This window comes from Macrobrachium nipponense, chromosome 12 (assembly GCF_015104395.2).
Source record: "Macrobrachium nipponense isolate FS-2020 chromosome 12, ASM1510439v2, whole genome shotgun sequence".
In the NCBI taxonomy this organism is placed as follows: Eukaryota; Metazoa; Arthropoda; class Malacostraca; order Decapoda; family Palaemonidae; genus Macrobrachium; species Macrobrachium nipponense.
The window spans coordinates 8,549,190-8,568,543 of NC_087205.1; the positions used below are offsets into that span (position 1 = coordinate 8,549,190).

General features: G+C 38.3%; 2 protein-coding genes across 3 annotated transcripts in view; one reads left to right on the forward strand and one right to left on the reverse strand.

Annotated features, from left to right (window-relative positions):
- The window catches only part of LOC135224336 (luciferin sulfotransferase-like), a 19,107-nt gene extending 16,918 nt beyond the window's left edge, over nucleotides 1-2,189 (forward strand). For both annotated transcript variants that reach the window (XM_064263239.1, XM_064263240.1), the window contains one exon: nucleotides 221-2,189. Coding sequence is in view for 1 of the 2 variants with exons in the window: in XM_064263240.1 (XP_064119310.1) it covers nucleotides 221-355 (135 nt within the window). In the remaining variant the exon portion in view is untranslated. The remainder of the gene's footprint in view (nucleotides 1-220) is intronic.
- Nucleotides 2,190-13,433: 11,244 nt separating this feature from the next.
- LOC135224933 (sulfotransferase 1C4-like) lies at nucleotides 13,434-16,100 on the reverse strand. The gene is made up of 5 exons (XM_064264256.1): nucleotides 15,950-16,100; nucleotides 15,614-15,797; nucleotides 15,103-15,282; nucleotides 14,319-14,599; nucleotides 13,434-13,691 (listed from the first exon to the last, which is right to left on the reverse strand). Exons 1-5 carry the CDS (start codon nucleotides 16,048-16,050, stop codon nucleotides 13,487-13,489), a joined length of 951 nt encoding a protein of 316 aa, XP_064120326.1. The 5' UTR covers nucleotides 16,051-16,100; the 3' UTR covers nucleotides 13,434-13,486.
- Between the last annotated feature and the right edge of the window lie 3,254 nt (nucleotides 16,101-19,354).

Consider the following 19,354-nt stretch of genomic DNA (forward strand, 5'->3'; position numbering starts at 1 on the left):
TGTGAGGTAGAGAGACCATTCAACAGACATGAAAAGACAGAAACAGATCACTTATTTTTTTTTATTAAAGGCTAATTGAGTGATCTCAGAGAGGTGAGCTCACAGGCAAAGGGAAGGGTGCTGCAAAACATAATACGATATTTGGACAAAATATCATAAAAATACCCTGTAACTTTGTGCACAAATAAATGTATCAGTAAAGGCATGATCATTTCCACAGGGTAGCAGAGCACACCGCATTCAACAACATGAAAGATCATCCTACAATGTCCCCCAGTTTCGTAAGCTTCAAAGGGTCCTTCTTTCACACTGGCCAAGTGGGATCGTCGAAGGGAAAATTCCCGCCGGGACTTGATGCTCGGTTGGATGCTTGGGTCAAGGAAAATGCTTCGAAGGTCGATCCTGCCTTCAGATATATCTCATAAAAACGATTTTTGACAAAATGGAAATTCGGTGTTGAGTACAATGCTTTAAAATTTGAATGCCAAACTTTTTTATTTCTTTAGCATAATCTGTTTGTAAAGGGTTTACCTCGCCTTTATGCATTGCAACAGTAGTGTAACCGACTTGAAAACCTCTTAACCATTTGTAAGAATTAATTTAGGTAGAAAAAACTAGGTTAATTAAATTCCAAGAGATTCAAACGTCTCCCAATTAACTCGACAGCTACATAGAAAATGGGCCGCTTTAAACAAGCCCCTCAGTGGCATGGTCGGTATGGTGTTATCGTGCCACCTCGGTGGTCGCAAGTTCGATTCTCGGATATTCCACTGAGGGGTGGGAGATGTGTATTTCTGGTGATAGAAGTTCACTCTCGACGTGGTCTGGAAGTCACGTAAAGCCAATGGTCGCATTGCTGAATAACCACTGGTTCCATGCAACGTAAAACCACCATTCAAACAAACAATAAACAAGACATGGCCAACTGAAAGAAGCCGACAAATGAACAGAGAATGAGACACTTCTCTAGACATATTTGTAAGTCACACAGTAAAACGAATAGTCTCTTCATTTCGTAATGCACAACAAGGGCTTATCAAAACTATAGTCCCTTCACATAAGGTAGATTCTTGTGCCTACGAGACGTTTGTTTGGCGGCCTCTGATTGGCTGGAACCGGGAGGCAGACTGCTCGCTCAGTGGGTCATATTTTCGTTTGCAGCTTAGAAAACTAGCATTATGTTTACATTTCTTCATTTATCTCACGTTTTACAAAAGATAGGAAAGTTTTGGTCATACCAAAGGATTCGGTATTAAATGCACAATTAATTAAATCTTTCCCTGAAATCAATAAGTTAAAATACAAAGGAATTACAACCAGTAGAAGTGAAGAGAGAAGCATTTCATTCTTCATACCTGTTTTTATTTATCGTCGGATTTTGCATAATTCATGAGATCAAGATAAAATAAAATCTTGTGTTTTTAAACAATAAAATCACCCTGAATACGCTGGTGCTTTCAGATTTTAGATGTGTGTAATATGTAAAGAGAAAATGAAGAATATGTCTAATTATGTTGCATCCTTACTTGACTCGGTTGACAGTAGTACCGAGAGACGCAAGATACCGTGGGGTCTGGCCCTCTCAGCTAGAGCCGTTGGCGCGTTGGTAGTTGCCAATTGGCGATATGAGAAGTTTGCAGTTTCGAGAATATGTATTTACCGAATTATTATGTCATTACATTTTCTGTAAATAAATTCATAGATTTCCCATAATGACTCGAACATTTTTACTCAAATATCATACATGTCCGTATTTCTGGACATATCTGATAAATAAAAGTAAATAATCAGATGGATGCATCTGGGTGTTGGCTTCAATTTAGTCTAGGTGAGAAATGTGCATGCTTTGTGGGGCTCACTGATAAGTAACAGAACTTGTCTCTCTGACCAATAACATCAAAAGCTTATGGTTTTCTTATGTTCCCTCAATAAACAAAAGTGCATCTGTTTATTTCTTACCATAAAATTTGTTGACGATGTAACGCATATAATATTCTGTCTTTTTCAGAATTGCTTGAGTTACTCTTACACCAGAATTTGTAAGATATTAATTTCTTTTTGTTCATATCGATAGCCTAATGACATACCAATGTAAGCCTACTGTGTATAACTTTCTTTTGTGTTTATGACATAATATATCTGCATGAATTTCCATTCTTTTAGTTTAAAAAGATGAAGATATAACAGTCTTCTGATTAGTCTCATTATCCTACATGTACTATATATGTTGTGCTATGCCTTGTATAACGAGGCGCACTGTGAGGTTATTTAGACCTGAGATGTTATGCGCAAGTATTGTGTTGTATACTTCCCATCCTCGTCTGAGATTGCGACGATAATTTCTAAGTCAGTATCTTCTTTGGGTATGAAGGCGGAGATGTTTCAAACTCATGATGACAACAGTAACAGTATATTTGCGAAACTACATCTCTTGAGTAAGAAACAAGAAGGTGGTTAGGAGAACCTGATTCTAGGAGGGGAAGTAGAGTTCTGAGTTACAATGCATTTACAAATTATAGGAGAGCACAGCTTAGCTCAGCATACATAACATACAGACAGACGAACATGTGAGAGGAAGTCACGTAGATGCCTGTGGGTTATAGGTCAATAGGTTCTCAGGCGAAAGCACTGTGACCTGTTTGACACAAGAATGGATTTGATTATCACAGGCAAATGCAAACCAGGGCGTCGCTGATTCAATAACCCAAAACCTAGTTTGCATCCTGTTTATCAACCTTTATCACACTCCTTGCTATCTCAACAGTGACCCCTTAGGTCATTACCTTATTTATATATGGAATATATATCCCTTGAAATGTAACCCTTACATTAATTGCTCGGTCAGCTACAAAACCAAACACTGAACATTAAAGTTTGACTTGCATATGACTCAAAGGAGTGTGATAGAGAAATTAATGTGAATATATAGTTAACCCATAGTTACCAACAAGTGGTTAAGGAATGATATGCAACTGATTATATAAAAAAAAAATCAGATATATAGAAATACTTATAAGTAATGAATAATACATGGAAGATACAGATCCACGAACAAGGTAAATGCATATGATATACTAATATTAAAGATAACATGGCATACATAATGATAGTTATATACTGTTAGTCATGAGAATATATATTCAACAGAAAGTACTGCCGTACGTCTGATGATTGCATAACACAAGAATTACATCATTCTAAAAATCATATATGGTTAATACATAAATGGTACCAAAAATGTGATAAGATAAAAGGTAACTGATTAAGTATAGTTGCTACCTGATTAGTATATATATATATTATATATATATATATATGTATATATATATATGATATATAATATAGTATATGATCAAAATAGATTCAGATAAGTGTGCACATCATATAGATTCCTGGTGCGTACACGCATAGACATATTGATTCATTGTAGAACTTCAATTGATTATATTAGGTGCGCTACCAGATATATTGAATGATAAATGATAATTAAGCTTCTCATACTTTACATATGGAATGCAATGTCACGGAGGTTCCTGTTACACATTTAGCCAGCGTTCAAACCGCTTTTCACACAAAACACAATTCCAAACAACTTCCCCCCGAGTCAAATGAAATGGCCAGTTTCAAGTGGCTCTAAAGTCAAATGACTTAAGGGCTAATGGGTAAGTGTCAGGACGGGGTACGACGTTTTGTTGATGATCCATTCTTGTTTGCCTCAACCTATGCCAAGCAAATACATTAGCGGTGACCAGAACCACCACCAACACGCATGTCACAGCCAGCAGTGTGTAGAACCGTAGATCCTCGTTGACATAATAAGCCCTTGAAGTTCGGTCCATACCAGACAGTTTTGATAGTTGATGGGCCACTTTCGCATTGTATGGAAGGGGTAAAGCTGGGATGATGGTACTCGACCAAGAAAAATTCGCGAAGTAAGCTCGTTCCCTTATGATGGTGCTTACTCCACGGACCGTGTAGTTGGGCGTGACTCCACTGCAGCTGTCCGCAGCGACGAACATCCGTGAAGAGGCCGTTGATCCGTCCGGGCAAGCGACGTGAAACCCTGCTCTGTCGTATTGTATCCACGATCCGTTATTCAGCCTGTAAGCGAATTTATACTCGTCAAAAGGGTAAAGTTGTTTCAGACACCGTTCGCGTGTGTGAGAGAGAGAGCCGTTTAGCGCTAGACCTAACTCGCATGAATCCCCTGATATATCGTGGAATTCAAAGGAGCCAGCTGTACAAACTTTATTACCCATGGCATCTGAACAGTGAGTGAACCTATCCAGGTCTCTGATAACCGTAAATGTTTCATTATTAGGGGAAATCAATACATCCCTTCAGATTAGATATTACTAGTAATGAGCTATTCGTCATGAAAGTAGGAAACGGTGCAATTTTGAAAGATTGCCAGGCATCAGAAGAATTAAAAGGAATGTTAATCATGATCCTGTAATTCTCAACACTTACTGATATTAAGCTATAATAAAATTCTATCTTATGTGCATCTAACAAAGGAATATAACCAAGATTCCCTCTTCCGTTCTCTAAAGTTAATGTTAAATCTTTGATAGGCAAAAGATGTGGCGACAGAACACCCTTTGTAGCTAGCGTGATAGCTTCCACATAGTCTTTTGATTTTTCAATAAAATGTGAAATTTTTGTACGGATATGGTCTACCTTAGAACTGTAATATGCTAATGTTGCCAGCAGGTGTTGCACATCCATCAGCTGATTGATATTACTAGAATGTTCGTTCACCAATGTCATAAGTTGATTGATTGATGATAATTGTTTACGAAGTTTGGAAAAAACTAATTCATTTTCATGTTGCAAAAATTCAATTCTCTTATTCTGATCATTAATCTTAAGACGATTTGAAATTCCCAAACCTAAACTTGCAACAGACCCAAAGACGTTGAGCGCCACAAATATAAACAGGTTACGTCTTTCTAGGCTACTGTGTCTCACGGTCCACATAAGCAGATCAAGAGCCAAACATTCATACAAATATTATATATACATACTTTTATCATGCAAGTTTCATAGATACTTTGTATTAGTTATGTTTCATATATAGGCATACATAAATTCTTCTCTTTTTTTCTCCCTCTCTTTCTTTCTTCCCCTTTTCCTTAACTGTGAACATGAGCCAACGGTATTGTTCTTACGTCAGTAGGTTGGGATATGTTTTGAACTTTTTGTCTGTTGGCTGTTAATATTTCTAAAATGCTAAACAGGCCTTCAAACTTAGGTGTTAGCTTGTAGTTCAAACCCTTGCGAACATATACTTGTATATATATTTGATCGCCTACTGTATATGATTTAGTTGCTTAGCGATTTTATCATAATTTCTTTTCATTATGATTTGTGATTCTTCTAAATTCTTACGAAGTATATTATATCGGCTTACACTTGCTTCCATAACATCCCGTAGGGGATTTGAGAAATGGGTTGTAGGCGCAAATACATGGAAAGGTGTCCTAGCTGGGGTACCGCACAATGCCTCGTGCGGCGACATTTTGATAGATACATGATATGAATGGTTTAAAAAAATTTCTGCTTAATCTCCTCTTCTTGAATGTCTTTATTGATTTTACTTTTGATAGATTGTAAGAGGGATTCATCCACAACTGACTGAGCGTGATTAATTTCAGCAACGGTAAGAATGCGATACTTATAAACTTCCACATCCACGATGTGTTGATTTTTGTGGATCACTAGATTGGTATCCAAATGGTTACAGACTTCAATGTTAACATGTTGCTGTGAATCAACAGTGTATATTGCTTGTGTTACGGACAGTCCGTTAATTTTCAGAGTGTCGGAAAGGATTAACGTTTCAGATCCCGGCAAAGTCTTCTTTACACGCACTAATATATTCAAAGGTACGTTCGGCTCGAGAGTTTGCGTGCAATCTGCTATTACAGGTGTGCGAGAATTCTGTTGGGTCACTTGAACAATGTCATGATTCATGAGACAAGTGATTGGTTCCTCAATGTATGTTACTGTTTGATTGTTTGTCTTTTTTTTTTTGTCCAAAACTGATTTTAAGGTGTTAGAAGATTTATAGAATTTTCCTTTGATATACACAACGTGTTTGGCAGGGGCTAAGGTAATGTTTTGAATGCCCATAGACGGGTATCCTATAATTACAGCTGGATACATATCAATGTTTTGTAGAACTATAAAGGTATCGGTAAGCGTGCGCTTACCCACCTTGTACTGAATTTGAGTTACGCCTACTACACTTAATTCATTATTTCCAATACCCGAAAGTCATACTCCGGACTTCTCAATAGGGAAGTTCGAAAACAACATGTGATGAGTCCGCAAATCCATGATATTACGGGGAATACCAGAATAAAAAAACAGTGTGAAGGGTCGGTGCTCTAAATTTACGGCATGCAACGTAGGACGTAATTCATCTTTACTGATAATGGCATGTATACGGTGATAGTCTACGGGAACCTGCACTGGTTTTTTGGATTCGGTCGTGTGGTTCATAGGAAAATTCTGGGTCTCGCATAGATCTTGTAGGTGATTAAATTTGTTATTTGATTCAAAAGATGTTGATACGAATGACCCAACATCACCCTCTCCCCCGCTGGAGTTAATTACGTGGTATTTGGTTTGCTTTGCACACTCGAAAAATTTGACTGACTGTATGAGTTTGGGTTTGACGGCCTGAGAACAGAATTTCCTGAAGCACGATTTGTTTGTTTCTGATTTTGAACAGCGTTACTGTTTATCTGTTTCTTTTAATAGTAATGTGGATTCTTCTTCTTATAATCATTGGCAACATTTTGTGTGGTTTTAGCTTTATGTTGCTGTTGGTTACGCGAGAAGCAACGTTTGTAAGAATGACTGGAGCTGTTATGAATTGAACAATAACGCGTTCAGCAGTCTCCAATCATATGCCCTGCGTGCTTACAATTAAAACAAGTTACCCCTGCTGCGTTATTATTGACTATATTTACTTGCTGTGGTTTACTTTCATTTTTTGCAAAAACTTGAGTAAGCAAGGGGTCCAGATCTGTGCACTTAGACATATGTTTCTTAATTTGTTTATATATGTCTAGCTCCGTACTGTCGGGCGAAAACTTCTTGTCAAAACAGCGTACCAAGGCTTCCGGCAACATAACTGTCAAGCAGGTTAAATATGTGAGCCTGATAAAATCTTTTACAGCCATGTTCCTTCCCGTAACCCAAGCGGAAGTAAGCAAACTATCCTGATATTCATTCAGCCAGTCAGCAATTAGTGCTGCCCTCTATACAACATTAAGTTGAGTCATAGAGGCCAGATTAAGGATGTTCCTCAAAGCTAAAACTACATCCAAGGCTTCTTCACCGCCATATATGGCCCGTATTCTAATTTTAAATTCATCCCATGTATCCGCCTCTTGGAAAGAGACTCCTCTTAGGTACGAACCTACATCTCCTTTAGCAAAGTCAATGAAACTTTTAGCTTCCTGTAATTGTAAGGATGGGGTCAGTGATGCATTTTGCTTTTAAATGAGCATCCACTGACGAGATCCAAGATTCGACACTTTGAGGCAAGAACCCGTTGACCCGGCCTTGAAAGGGAGCAATTGCAGACCTTGCACTGACCAAGGTTACTACTGGGTTACTGGGTGCGGGGTTACTGAGTGCAGAGTTGGCCATCGTGACTTTTGTTTTTTTCTTATCACTACGATTTCTGGCGATCCTATCGAAATATTTATATGAATACACTCGTCCACTGCGTAAACACATAACAGAGTCCCCCAAAATGATAAGATTAAAAACAGATAATATGATAAGGATATTTCTGGAGAACTTCTGGAAGAAAAAAAATTAGCAACAAAGATAGAAGATAGATTCCTGCAAGAAAGGAAGATTAAGAATAATGTATCACTCACCCCCAGGAATAATGGACAATCGATCTTGTGTATGGAGAACACTCAAAGTCACACACCAGAATGAATAAAGAATTGTACTTAGCTTCGGTATATAAGAGGAAGATCTTGCTGTTTAGGTGACATCACTGCGATGTCGCTGTTCCGCAGTGACCCGAATTCTCAGTTCGCGTTCTGCTCGTGCGGTGTTTGTTTGTTCAATGATTCATTTCCCGTTGCTTTATTCATGGTGATCCGATGCTGCAGACACGTCCGGTTTGTTTCTTGAAGTGCTGGAGACGCTTAGTAAACGATGATACACCCTCTCGAATGATTATTAATGAGAGACGTTTCTTACGTTGCCATAAAAGATTCAAAGTTGCTTGAAGATTCTCTCGCCTTCGTTGAGCTGCCACCAATGTTGTGCTATGCCTTGTATAACGAGGCGCACTGTGAGGTTATTTAGACCTGCGATGTTATACGCAAGTATCGTGTGGTATACTTCCCATCCTCGTCTGAGATTGCAACGATAATTTCTAAGTCAGTATCTTCTTTGGGTATGAAGGCGGAGATGTTTCAAACTCATGATGACAACAGTAACAGTATATTTGCGAAACTACATCTCTTGAGTAAGAAACAAGGTGGTTAGGAGAACCTGATTCTAGGAGGGGAAGTAGATTTCTGAGTTACAATGCATTTACAAATTATAGGAGAGCACAGCTTAGCTCAGCATACATAACATACAGACAGACAAACATGTGAGAGGAAGTCATGTAGACATCTGTGGGTTATAGGTCAATAAGTTCTCAGGCGAAAGCACTGTGGCCTGTTTGACACAAGAATGGATTTGATTATCACAGGCAAATGCAAACCAGGGCGTCGCTGATTCAATAAGCCAAGACCTAGCTTGCATCCTGTTTATCAACCTTTATCACACTCCTTGCTATCTCAACAGTGACCCCTTAGGTCATTACCTTATTTATATATGGAATATATATCCCTTGAAATGTTACCCTTACATAGATATATATACAATGATGCAGGGGTGTGGGAACGGTTACGGGAGCTATTCTAACTCAGGTATGAATTAAATGATTCAAGAATAATGAACTACCTCAGGAGAAAACTAAGCAAATTTTTCCTAAACATCGTTGTATAAATGTTGTCAAGTGTAACATGTATATAAAGGAGATAAACATTCTGGTGTAAGAGTAACTCAAGCAATTCTGAAAAAGACAGAATATTATATTCGTTACATCGTCAACAAATTTTATGGTAAGAAATAAACAGATGCACTTTTGTTTATTGAGGGAACATATGAAAACCATAAGCTTTTGATGTTATTGGTCAGAGAAACAAGTTCTGTTACTTATCAGTGAGCCTCATAAAGCATGCACATTTCTCACCTAGACTAAATTGAAGCCAACACCCAGATGCATCCATCTGATTATTTACTTTTTTTTTTATCAGATATGTCCAGAAATACGGACATATATGATATTTGAGTAAAAATGTTCGAAAGTCATAATGGGAAATCTATGCTTTTATTTACAGAAAATATAATGACATAATAATTCGGTAAATACATATCCTCGAAACTGCAAACTTCTCATATCGTCTCTCGGCACTACTGTCAACCGAGTCAAGTACGGATGCAACATAATTAGACATATTCTTCATTTTCTCTTTACATATTACACGCATCTAAAATCTGAAAGCACCAGCGTATTCAGGGTGATTTTATTGTTTAAAAACACAAGATTTTATTTTATCTTGATCTCATGAATTATGCAAAATCCGATGATAAATAAAAACAGGTATAAAGAATGAAATGTTTCTATATTCACTTATACTCGTTGTAATTCCTTTGTATTTTAACTTACTGACTTCAGGAAAAGATTAATTAATTGTACATTTAATACCGAATCCTTTGGTATGACAAAAACTTTCCTATCTTTTGTAAAACGTGAGATAAATGAAGAAATGTAAACATAATGCTAGTTTTCTAAGCTGCAAACGAAAATATGACCCACTGAGCGAGCAGTCTGCCTCCCGGTACCAGCCAATCAGAGGCCGCCAAACAAACGTCTCGTAGGCACAAGAATCTACCTTATGTGAATGGACTTGAGTAAATTCGGCTCCACAAAGGCCGACAGAGTTCCTGCCAAAAGAAACATGGCCCTCATTAACACATATCGTGGATGAACAATAAATCTGGTAAATACAGAATAAATTACTGGAATAAATCATGCAAATGAAATATGAAATAAAAGGAGGTCACTGCATCGGCACATAATAGAGAAGGTCTAGGGATCCAAACACCGGAAAAAAAAAAATAGTCAAAAAGAATCGCTTGCTTCTCCATGGTCTTATTTCAGATTTTCTTGCGACCTTTTACGTCAACCCTCATTAGCGCTTTAAGGCTCGACAGATAGTGAACAAAATATTCTATGGAAAACCCTTAGGAAGGGTAAAATATGACTCACAAATGTACGAACACTCGTATGCCACACCCCCTTTAAATGACGTCACCAATAGGTACCTAACGAGTCCATTTCACAGGATTTCATGACGTCTTTCATCACTTATTTCGTAATTCTCGATCGTCAAAACCACAGAGTTTTCTACATTATATTTTCCTTAGTGGGGAATTTATCTGTCTCAGAAGATAAAACCTATCTCTCGCTGATTCTGTTCATGAGAAAGGACGCACGCGAGCACTGCGAGCGAGGACTTTTCAAGGTGACTGTCAATCAGTAAATTCCCCTTAACGGAGAACATTTCCTTTGGTCTCGGTGAGAGTCAATGCTAACGTCTATCATTTCAAAGAATGCAATGTCAATAGATACAATGTCTCGTCAGACTCTCTTATCATTTTCATAGGACAGCAATATAGAGTATGCATTGAGTGCTAAATATCTCTGAACATCTAACTTCATACATAATATATACGTACATAAAAGGCAATATATGTCTGTCTGTCGGTCTGTTTGTTTGTTTGTTCGTTATTCATGCCCAGATTATGAAAGCTAGGGCTACCAAATTTGAGGGCCGTTTCTAAGGGGGTCATAACCCCTCTTTATCACACACCCTCAATTTTTACAACTTTCGGAGTTGACATCTATGTAAAAAGTGTTTTATAGGTACAAACAGGATCTCCACAATATGAGGGCCAAAAGGTACCCTCAGTAGTAAGGGGAGGGGATTCCCACAATATTGGGAGGTAGGAGGCGTAAGCCCTTTCAACTTACTGACCAGGGGAGAAGAAGGTCGTAGTCTACCTACCCTGACCTTGATAGGATAGCAGTCCCCATTTGGGGATTAGGGCCCAAAGGGTCAAAGATGGGCCTACTGCATTCAAATTTGGTACCATGAGTTAACATAAATGACTACAAATGCATTTAACATCAATATCAGAGTTTAACTATAGGCTGGGTTTTATCAAGAGCTGTTTAAGGGGGGTCTCACGATGAAAATCTTTCCCAAGCAACCTGTTGCAACATGTATACGCCTGCTATTGGCCGGTGGTACCTGAGCAGCCTGAGTGCCTGACTGAGCTGGTCAGTGACGCAGTAGCATTGGCTGGGGAAAGATTTCCCTACGTCCAGGTCATTTAGAAGTGAATGTGCGTTCGGTAACACGTCCAAAGGACGGGTGCAGCTGCTTGTTTGTAGTAAGTTATATAACCTGACACATTCCCTCCATCAGCCTAAGATATTTGCTCACATACAGGACCCTGCACTCCACTCGCTTGCATCAAATCTCCTGCTAACCTCATTCAGTGCTGTGCCTGCAAAACATGGATGCCCCTTATCTATGATTCTGCAACTTGTTTACCAAGGACCCTTGTGTTACTTGTTTATCAAGATCCTTTTATAGATTGATAAAGCAATAGCTGTGTGGGTTTTCATTGAGGTTATCTGATGAATTGAGTATTTCTGTTTGTTAGCATAATGATTCTTTGCTAATCGTTATCAGCGACAAAGGAATAGTAGAGTGCATCAGATGCCATCTAAAATAAATGCGAAACTTCAGATTTAGGTACTGGGCATTTAGTGAAACAGGACAATATGGCTATTTGTTGGTTTGTTTGTATGGTGTTTTTACGTTGCATGGAACCAGTGGTTATTCAGCAACGGGACCATCGGCTTTACGTGACTTACAAACCACGATAAGAGTGAACTTCTATCACCAGAAATACACATCTCTCACACCTCAGTGGAATCCCCGAGAATCGAACTCGCGGCCACTGAGGTGGCAGGTCAAGACCATACCGATCACGACACTGAGGCTCTGGCCAGTTGCTGGCTACTAATTTCTTCAAGATTCTTTTAAAATAAAATAGTAGGTGCCCAATACAGTTATGAAAAAAAAATTTCGATTTACATTGGTCTAATCTGGAAAACGTCGAATGAGATCAATGATGAAATTCAGAATATGAAATTAACAATGTGCATATATTATATATATATAAATTATCATATATATATATTATTATATATAATATATATATAGATATAATATAATATATATAGTCTATATATATAAATATATAATATTATAATATATTATATATATATAATTTAATGTTATATAATTATAAATAATTATAAATCTATTATATATATATATAATATAGTATATCAGTACATTGAAAATTTAATTATATAAAAAAATGTACTTAAGTATCAAAATCATCTTAAAGGATTTGATCATATGTTTTATAAATATTATGATGGTATTTGTGGAAATATAAGAACATGGTAAAAATGTAAGATTTTAAATAAAAAAGAAAGTGAAAGATAACAGCTGGTTGTGGCGGTGAGTTTAGACAATAGCATTAAAACCGCCTCAGTGGCGTGATCGGTATGGTCTTGGCTAGCCACCTCGGTAGCCGCGAGTTCGATCCTCGGGCATTCCACTGAGGTGTGAGAGATATGTGTTTCTGGTGATAGAAATTCACTCTCGACGTGATTCGGAATTCACGTAAAGCCGTTGGTCCCGTTGCTGAATAACCACTGGTTCCATACAACGTACAAACACTATACCAACAACAACAACAGCATTAAAGAATTAATAGTAAAGTGGTTGTAGTAGTAGTAGTAATATCAACTTCTACAAAATAATTTGAGAAATAGTTAACAAAAGACGCCTCTTGTGTGGAACAGTTGGCAGGCAAGTAAGTGTTCAGAGTGACTGTGTGAATATCATCAGCCGAGAATTCCTTTCGAAAAGGTCTTACTTTCCACCCTCTCCTACCAATTGATTCATAATGCAACTGCGAGGTTCTCCTCCTGTTACACCTTTCAGAACTTTTACCGTCAATATCCGTATCAGCGCTGAATGACCTCATAGGTCCCAGTGCTTAATTTAACCCTTTCGAAAAGAACTATGGAGGAGGAGGCTGTTTTGATTGTCAAGAGCAGAGAAGGAAAAATGAAATATTCGACTTGCAATTTTGCAACAACCACAAGGAGAGGATGTAATGAAAACAGGATTCGTTCTGTATTGGAGAGCGAGATGTTGCGTTTTGTATTGAACCAACACAGAGCGCCATTTGTTCTATATTTGGCTGTCTGAACATCTTGATTTTAGAACTTTTATTCTGTTCAAGAGGCATATTTGAAGGCAGGGTCCACTTTTGCTGCATTTTCCTTGATCCAAGCATCCATTCGAGCATCAAGTTCTGGTGGGAGTTGTCCCTTGGAGGAACCCACCTGTCCTTTGTAGAAGAAGGATCCTTTGAAACCTGCGATGTCAAGGACCATTGAAGGATTCGCCTTCATGTTGTTGAAGCTGGTGTGTTCTGCTACCCTGAAGAATGAACCAAATTAGCATGATACTCATAATTAAGTATAAATTTAGGATTAATGAAAGCGAATTCAAATAATTTTGATACATTCCGCCTCACAATGTTTATAAAAAGACTACCGAGTATCACCGACTGAGTTCGCAGCCACGGTTCTAAATAGCCAACGCCAAGCCAGGACGGCATACCCTCGCCATGATTTAAGGCCTGTGACTGGGTGGATAAAAACAAACCACACGTACTTAGTTGCCGCGAAAGGTCGGTGGAGGGGAATTCTCAATTTTTCTAATCACGATGTCATGTAAACAACCTACGCATGCGCAGTAGCCGTTAAGACCATCTCTATCAAGTTTCATGAAAACTTTTCTTCAATGGCGTTCTGCGCGTAGAGGAATTATTACTTTCATAGGGGCCTGCTCAACTAATCTGCAGTTTTGCCGACGGTTCGTAATAGCTGCAATGTATCAAATAGAAATACTACTCATTTTTTACATTTACATTGTAGTACATGATTTTCTTAGTTTTTCCACTTCTTTGCAAAAGCATGGTCTTTCTCTATCCCACCTAGCTATTTGTGTGAACATCATTCGTCTCAACAAAACCTTAAAATCATAGAAATTGCTACCACTTACTTCTTCAGCTGCTCTTCGGTCAGACTGGTTCCTAAGAATTCATCAAGCCTCTTAAGTTCGGCCATGATGTCCGCTTTCATGTCCTCGTAGAACATAATGTGTAAGTTGGGGTGGTCCCTCCTTTTCCATGCCTCGCTGACGTGGTGCCAGTAGTTTCCGTAGGGTGTATTGTCACTCAAGAACGTCTCGAATATGATCGGAAGGCTGACATTAGCAACCTTGTTGAAGTGCATGTATCGCGAGAACATGTTGTCCTTTGGATGACGTATCACGTATACGACCTACGGGGGAAATTCTCGGTTAGGAAATATTTCATTTAGAAAACTTATGAGGGAACAGAAAGCAGAAACTGAAATTGAGAGAAAGGGGTATTAGACAGGTGTACCAGGAGGAAAACCTCGCAGCTGCACTATTAAGGAATTGTCAGGAGAGGCTGGATAATAAGAAGGAAGGATGAGAATATGAACGGTGATAAAAGGAAATGTCAGGTGTTGCAGCTAAGAGGCTGATGCCAAGGACCTGTAAAGTAATGCCTACAGTGTGCTGCATAAGATGCACTGACAGCCCTACCTCCCTACGGAGATTTATAAGGGTAAAATAAGAAGAAAAAGAGACTAATTTAGATAAAATACGATGTTTATATGTAAACAGGAAACATGATCCCAACCCATTATACCACAAGTTTACGAGAGCTCAACTTGTCAGGAAAAGAACTTTTGTGCCCAGCCAAACCAAAACTTGAGGTTCATTGATGAAAAACTATATATTTCTTTAATCGACTAACTTTGCATTTGTCAAGGACGTCAGGATTCTGGAGATCGAAGGAAAGATGACTCCATATAAAGCGGCGCCCTTTCTCCAGGGCTGTCAGTTGCAAGATGGGGCCATCTTCTTGTTTCGCATCAGGACACTTGGCTTTCAGCTTTTCCATGTATTCTTCTTCTGCTAGATCGTGGAAGAAGTCCTGAAATGTTGCGAGAATTATAGTACTATATTCGTCGATAGTAATTATATGGAAAATTTATAATTAGTCTAAGAAAGCTGATCTGGATTATTATTATTATTATTATTATTATTATTATTATTATTATTATTATTATTATTATTCACAGAATGAATCCTGTTCATATGGAACAAACCCACAAGGGCCATTGACTTGAAATTCAAGCTTATAAAGGATGTGGTGTTCATTCGAAAGAAGTAAGAGAAAGAAATAAAGTTAACTGGAAATATGAGAGAGAGAGAGAGAGAGAGAGAGAGAGAGAGAGAGAGAGAGAGAACGAATCCAAACTTACGTTATCGATAAAGAAATATCTGTGATTGAGATTTTCTGTGAGCGCTCTCTGCATTTCGTTTATATGCGTCATGGCCCAGACGATTTCGGCTGTCCATGTTGTGCCGCTTTTGGGGTAAGTGAACAAGCAGATATCGTCGCTTCTGTACTTGAAGTTGTAGATGGGTTTAGCGAATTTCTTGTATCTGGAATGGAATGTTGCCTGTTAATTATAATGGAAATTGGAAAACCAAGCTATGAAAAAAACAGTTGATGCACACACACACACACACACACACGCTGCTCACACAAACACAGACTATAAATAGTGAGATGAATTATTTTGACAAAAGCTTACCCGGCCGGCAGCAAAACGCCACCTGGCTGAACGAGAACCATCTTGCCATAGCGTGGAACTTCGTAGGCGTCTATGCAGCTGACGGGCACTTCTCTCTCCATGGCTGGTGGTGTGTTCCTGACTCGTCTTGCTCAGGAGGAATGATGACCGAGGAATATTACCTTCCCTCCCCTATTATACGATAATGAGGGGCAGGGCTATCTCACCCTCACCCCGCCTCTCTCTCCCTCCCTACTCCCTCCCTCTAAAAGATAACTATGTGATTCTACAGTAACAATACGTTTTGTCTCAGGGGAAAAGTCTATACAGGGTAACGAGATCATGGTGATTCTCTACCTATCTGTCAAAATAAGTAAATGTATTAAAAAAAGGCACAGAAACAACTAAGTCAAATTCTATGGGCACTTGATTCGACAATCACAATTGGGTGACCTTTGATCTTCTTGATATAGATTACTACGGGGCACTTTAGCGGCGTCATGATCGTAGGGGGCAGATTATTATCGGAGATTCTGCTCACTTGAAAAGAATAGATTTTGTTGTTCCTTGGTAATGAACTTCCTCTTGAAATAACTCTCTTTCTCTCTCTTTATATATATATATATATATATATATATATATATATATATATATATATATGTGTGTGTGTGTGTGTGTGTGTGTGTGTGTGAGAGAGAGAGAGAGAGAGAGAGTTTGTAAGACTGGATATACAGAAATAAGTTGAGAAATATTAAATATCAACTTGTATCAATCAGTCTCTTTCATTTTCTTACATTTTGTCACTGAAGACGAACGCTTTACTTTAATTTAAAACTCTTACCTAATATATAAATATATGTGTGTGTGTGTATATATAAAGTAACTTTACGATAATTCAATGGAAAATGACAATGCAAGGTTGTGTCAAAGCTCGTGAGGAAATCTGGGAGAAGAAGAAACGTTACGAGGTCAAAAGAACCATTGAGCAGCGAATATTATTAGTATTCAGAGGATAAACCCCAACCCTTATGGAAAGAAACCTCCAGGGACCATTAATTAACTCGAAGTTCAAGCCTCCAACGAACATGATATTCATTTGAAGGTAGGTACAGAAGACAATAGGAAATGTAGAAAGAAAAGATCATTTATCAGAAAAAAAAAAAAAAAAAAAAAAAAAAAACAAAAAAAAAAAAAAGAGTTGGTGCTGGTATTTGGCGAATCTTGTCGTTTTGGCTGGGAAAGGGGGCCAGAGATCAGCAGGTGTGATGGCGGAAGTTCTCTGTTGAATGACAACTTGTGAAGAATCGACAAACAAGAGACCATCCATCGATGGTCTAAGATAGGGGCCGTCCAACCTCCAGCCCCCTCCCCCCACCTCTCAACTGGTCCGTGGGCCAAAAGTGGCCCGTTTGATTTTGAGTGTCCCGGTAGAGAAAAAATAAGCAAAACTATATATTTCTCTTTTTTTTATATCATAAAGAATAAATTTACCGCTTATCCTGAATAAAAGAAATAGTCTTTCCAAAATTAATAAGTGCAAAGAAAAGTTTCATTGGCGCCTGCTGTGTTACATCAGGAATTGACCTCTGTTTGGATTAAGATTTGCCATCTAAATAAACTCATGTCTGCCTTCGTTGAAATATATTTCTTTGAATTCCTCTGAAATAATTCCTTGTCACTTTCTTATTCCTAAATGCTGTGTAATATGTATATATATATATATATATATATTATATATATATATATATATACATATATATATATATATATATATATATATATATATATATATATATATATATATATATACATACATACATACATACATACATACATACATACATGCATATACACAGGTGGCCCGCATGACTTTTTGTTTTTTCAAGAGTGGTCCTCAGACTAAAGAATTTGGACGACCCTGGTCTAAGTCATAAATACTAGTGTTAGGAAACAGACACCTACCCCCAAGTATACCTCTCTTTCTGAAAGAGGGGAATCTCAATCTCTGGCAGAGGGAGACATCCACACCGGAGAACAATATCGTAGTCAAGGAAGAACAAATGACCTGAAACAAGTTACGTTGATTTTGATCATTGTTATGAATATATGAGACTTTGTTGTTTTAGATTAAGCTGACCTTATGCCAGCACGGGCTCTTGCTCATAGAGTAGCCCGTACATATTGAATATAGAGTTTGGACCAGAGGCCTACCACTGGGACCTATGAGGTCTTTCAGCGCTGAAACAGAAACTGACAGTAAAGGTTTGAAAGGTGTAACAGGAAGAAAACCTCAAAGCAGCTGCACTATGAATCAAGTGTTAGGAGAGGGTGGAGAGTAAGATGGAAGAAAGAGAATATGAAAGGAGGTGCAATTAAAGGAACGAAATGGGCTGCAGCTAGGGGCCAAGGGCACACTGCAAAGACCCTTAAACCATGCCTACAGTGTACCGCATGAAGTGCGCTGACGGCACTACCACTCTAACGGGGTGTGACCTTACGTACAATAACTAACTTCCGTGAGGCATTCGCTGAAATTTTCATCAGACGTTTCGCAAAAGTAAGCTGTCAGTCAATAGTTCCACAGACTTATTCTGCAGTCTCATCTATACATGAAGGGGAGGTTCGGGTGGAACATCAATTCCAGCTCTACTAATCACAAGTGTTTTCGCTTTACTGGAGTTTAGGCCTCATACCCCATAGACTTCAGTACAGTGAGTCACTGGCCTGTCTTTGATATCTTTTTTTTTATCGCTCTAATAACCTTTATGTCTGATAAGGTAAAAAGAAAATCTATCTTTAGCTGCGTATAACGAATGTCACGTTTACAAATCAGCACCAAAGATCAGATAATCGATAGATAACCTTTCGTTATGTGATGTGACAGCGCTGGACTTTCCTAGCTCGGCGGTAGTCAGCCTCCAGTCAGCAAGTTTTCGCTTGACCCGGGTCAAAGATAAGCTGATTTTAACACTAACTGCTATCAGTCAAGCTCCCCCCTACTAACGATATGTGCTGTCTCTTAGTCCCTGGGTACTTTTGATCAAACTGCCAGAGGTAAAAAGGTAAAAAGACAACGAACGAGAAAGAACAGCGAGGTTCTTATTCAGAGAAACGTGCCATTACGTAGAATCTCAGTTACTTTTGGTTGGTGGAGTCCAATAGTAACCAGATTGGCAAAAATATTTCAATATTCCTCTCAGTCGGTTAAGGAAACAAGATCTGGATATCAACATATGTTCTGATAACGACACACAGACACTGGGGAACGATACAACAGGCAGATGAGACAGATACTTATATATTTGTTGATAGGCGAAGATTTTTAGATCTATAGTATCCCAGTTACAGAAATATCTGTCCATAAGGTAATTTTGGGTGCTAATAACAACCACAAGTGGAGAACAGTATTTAACAACAGAGCAAAGT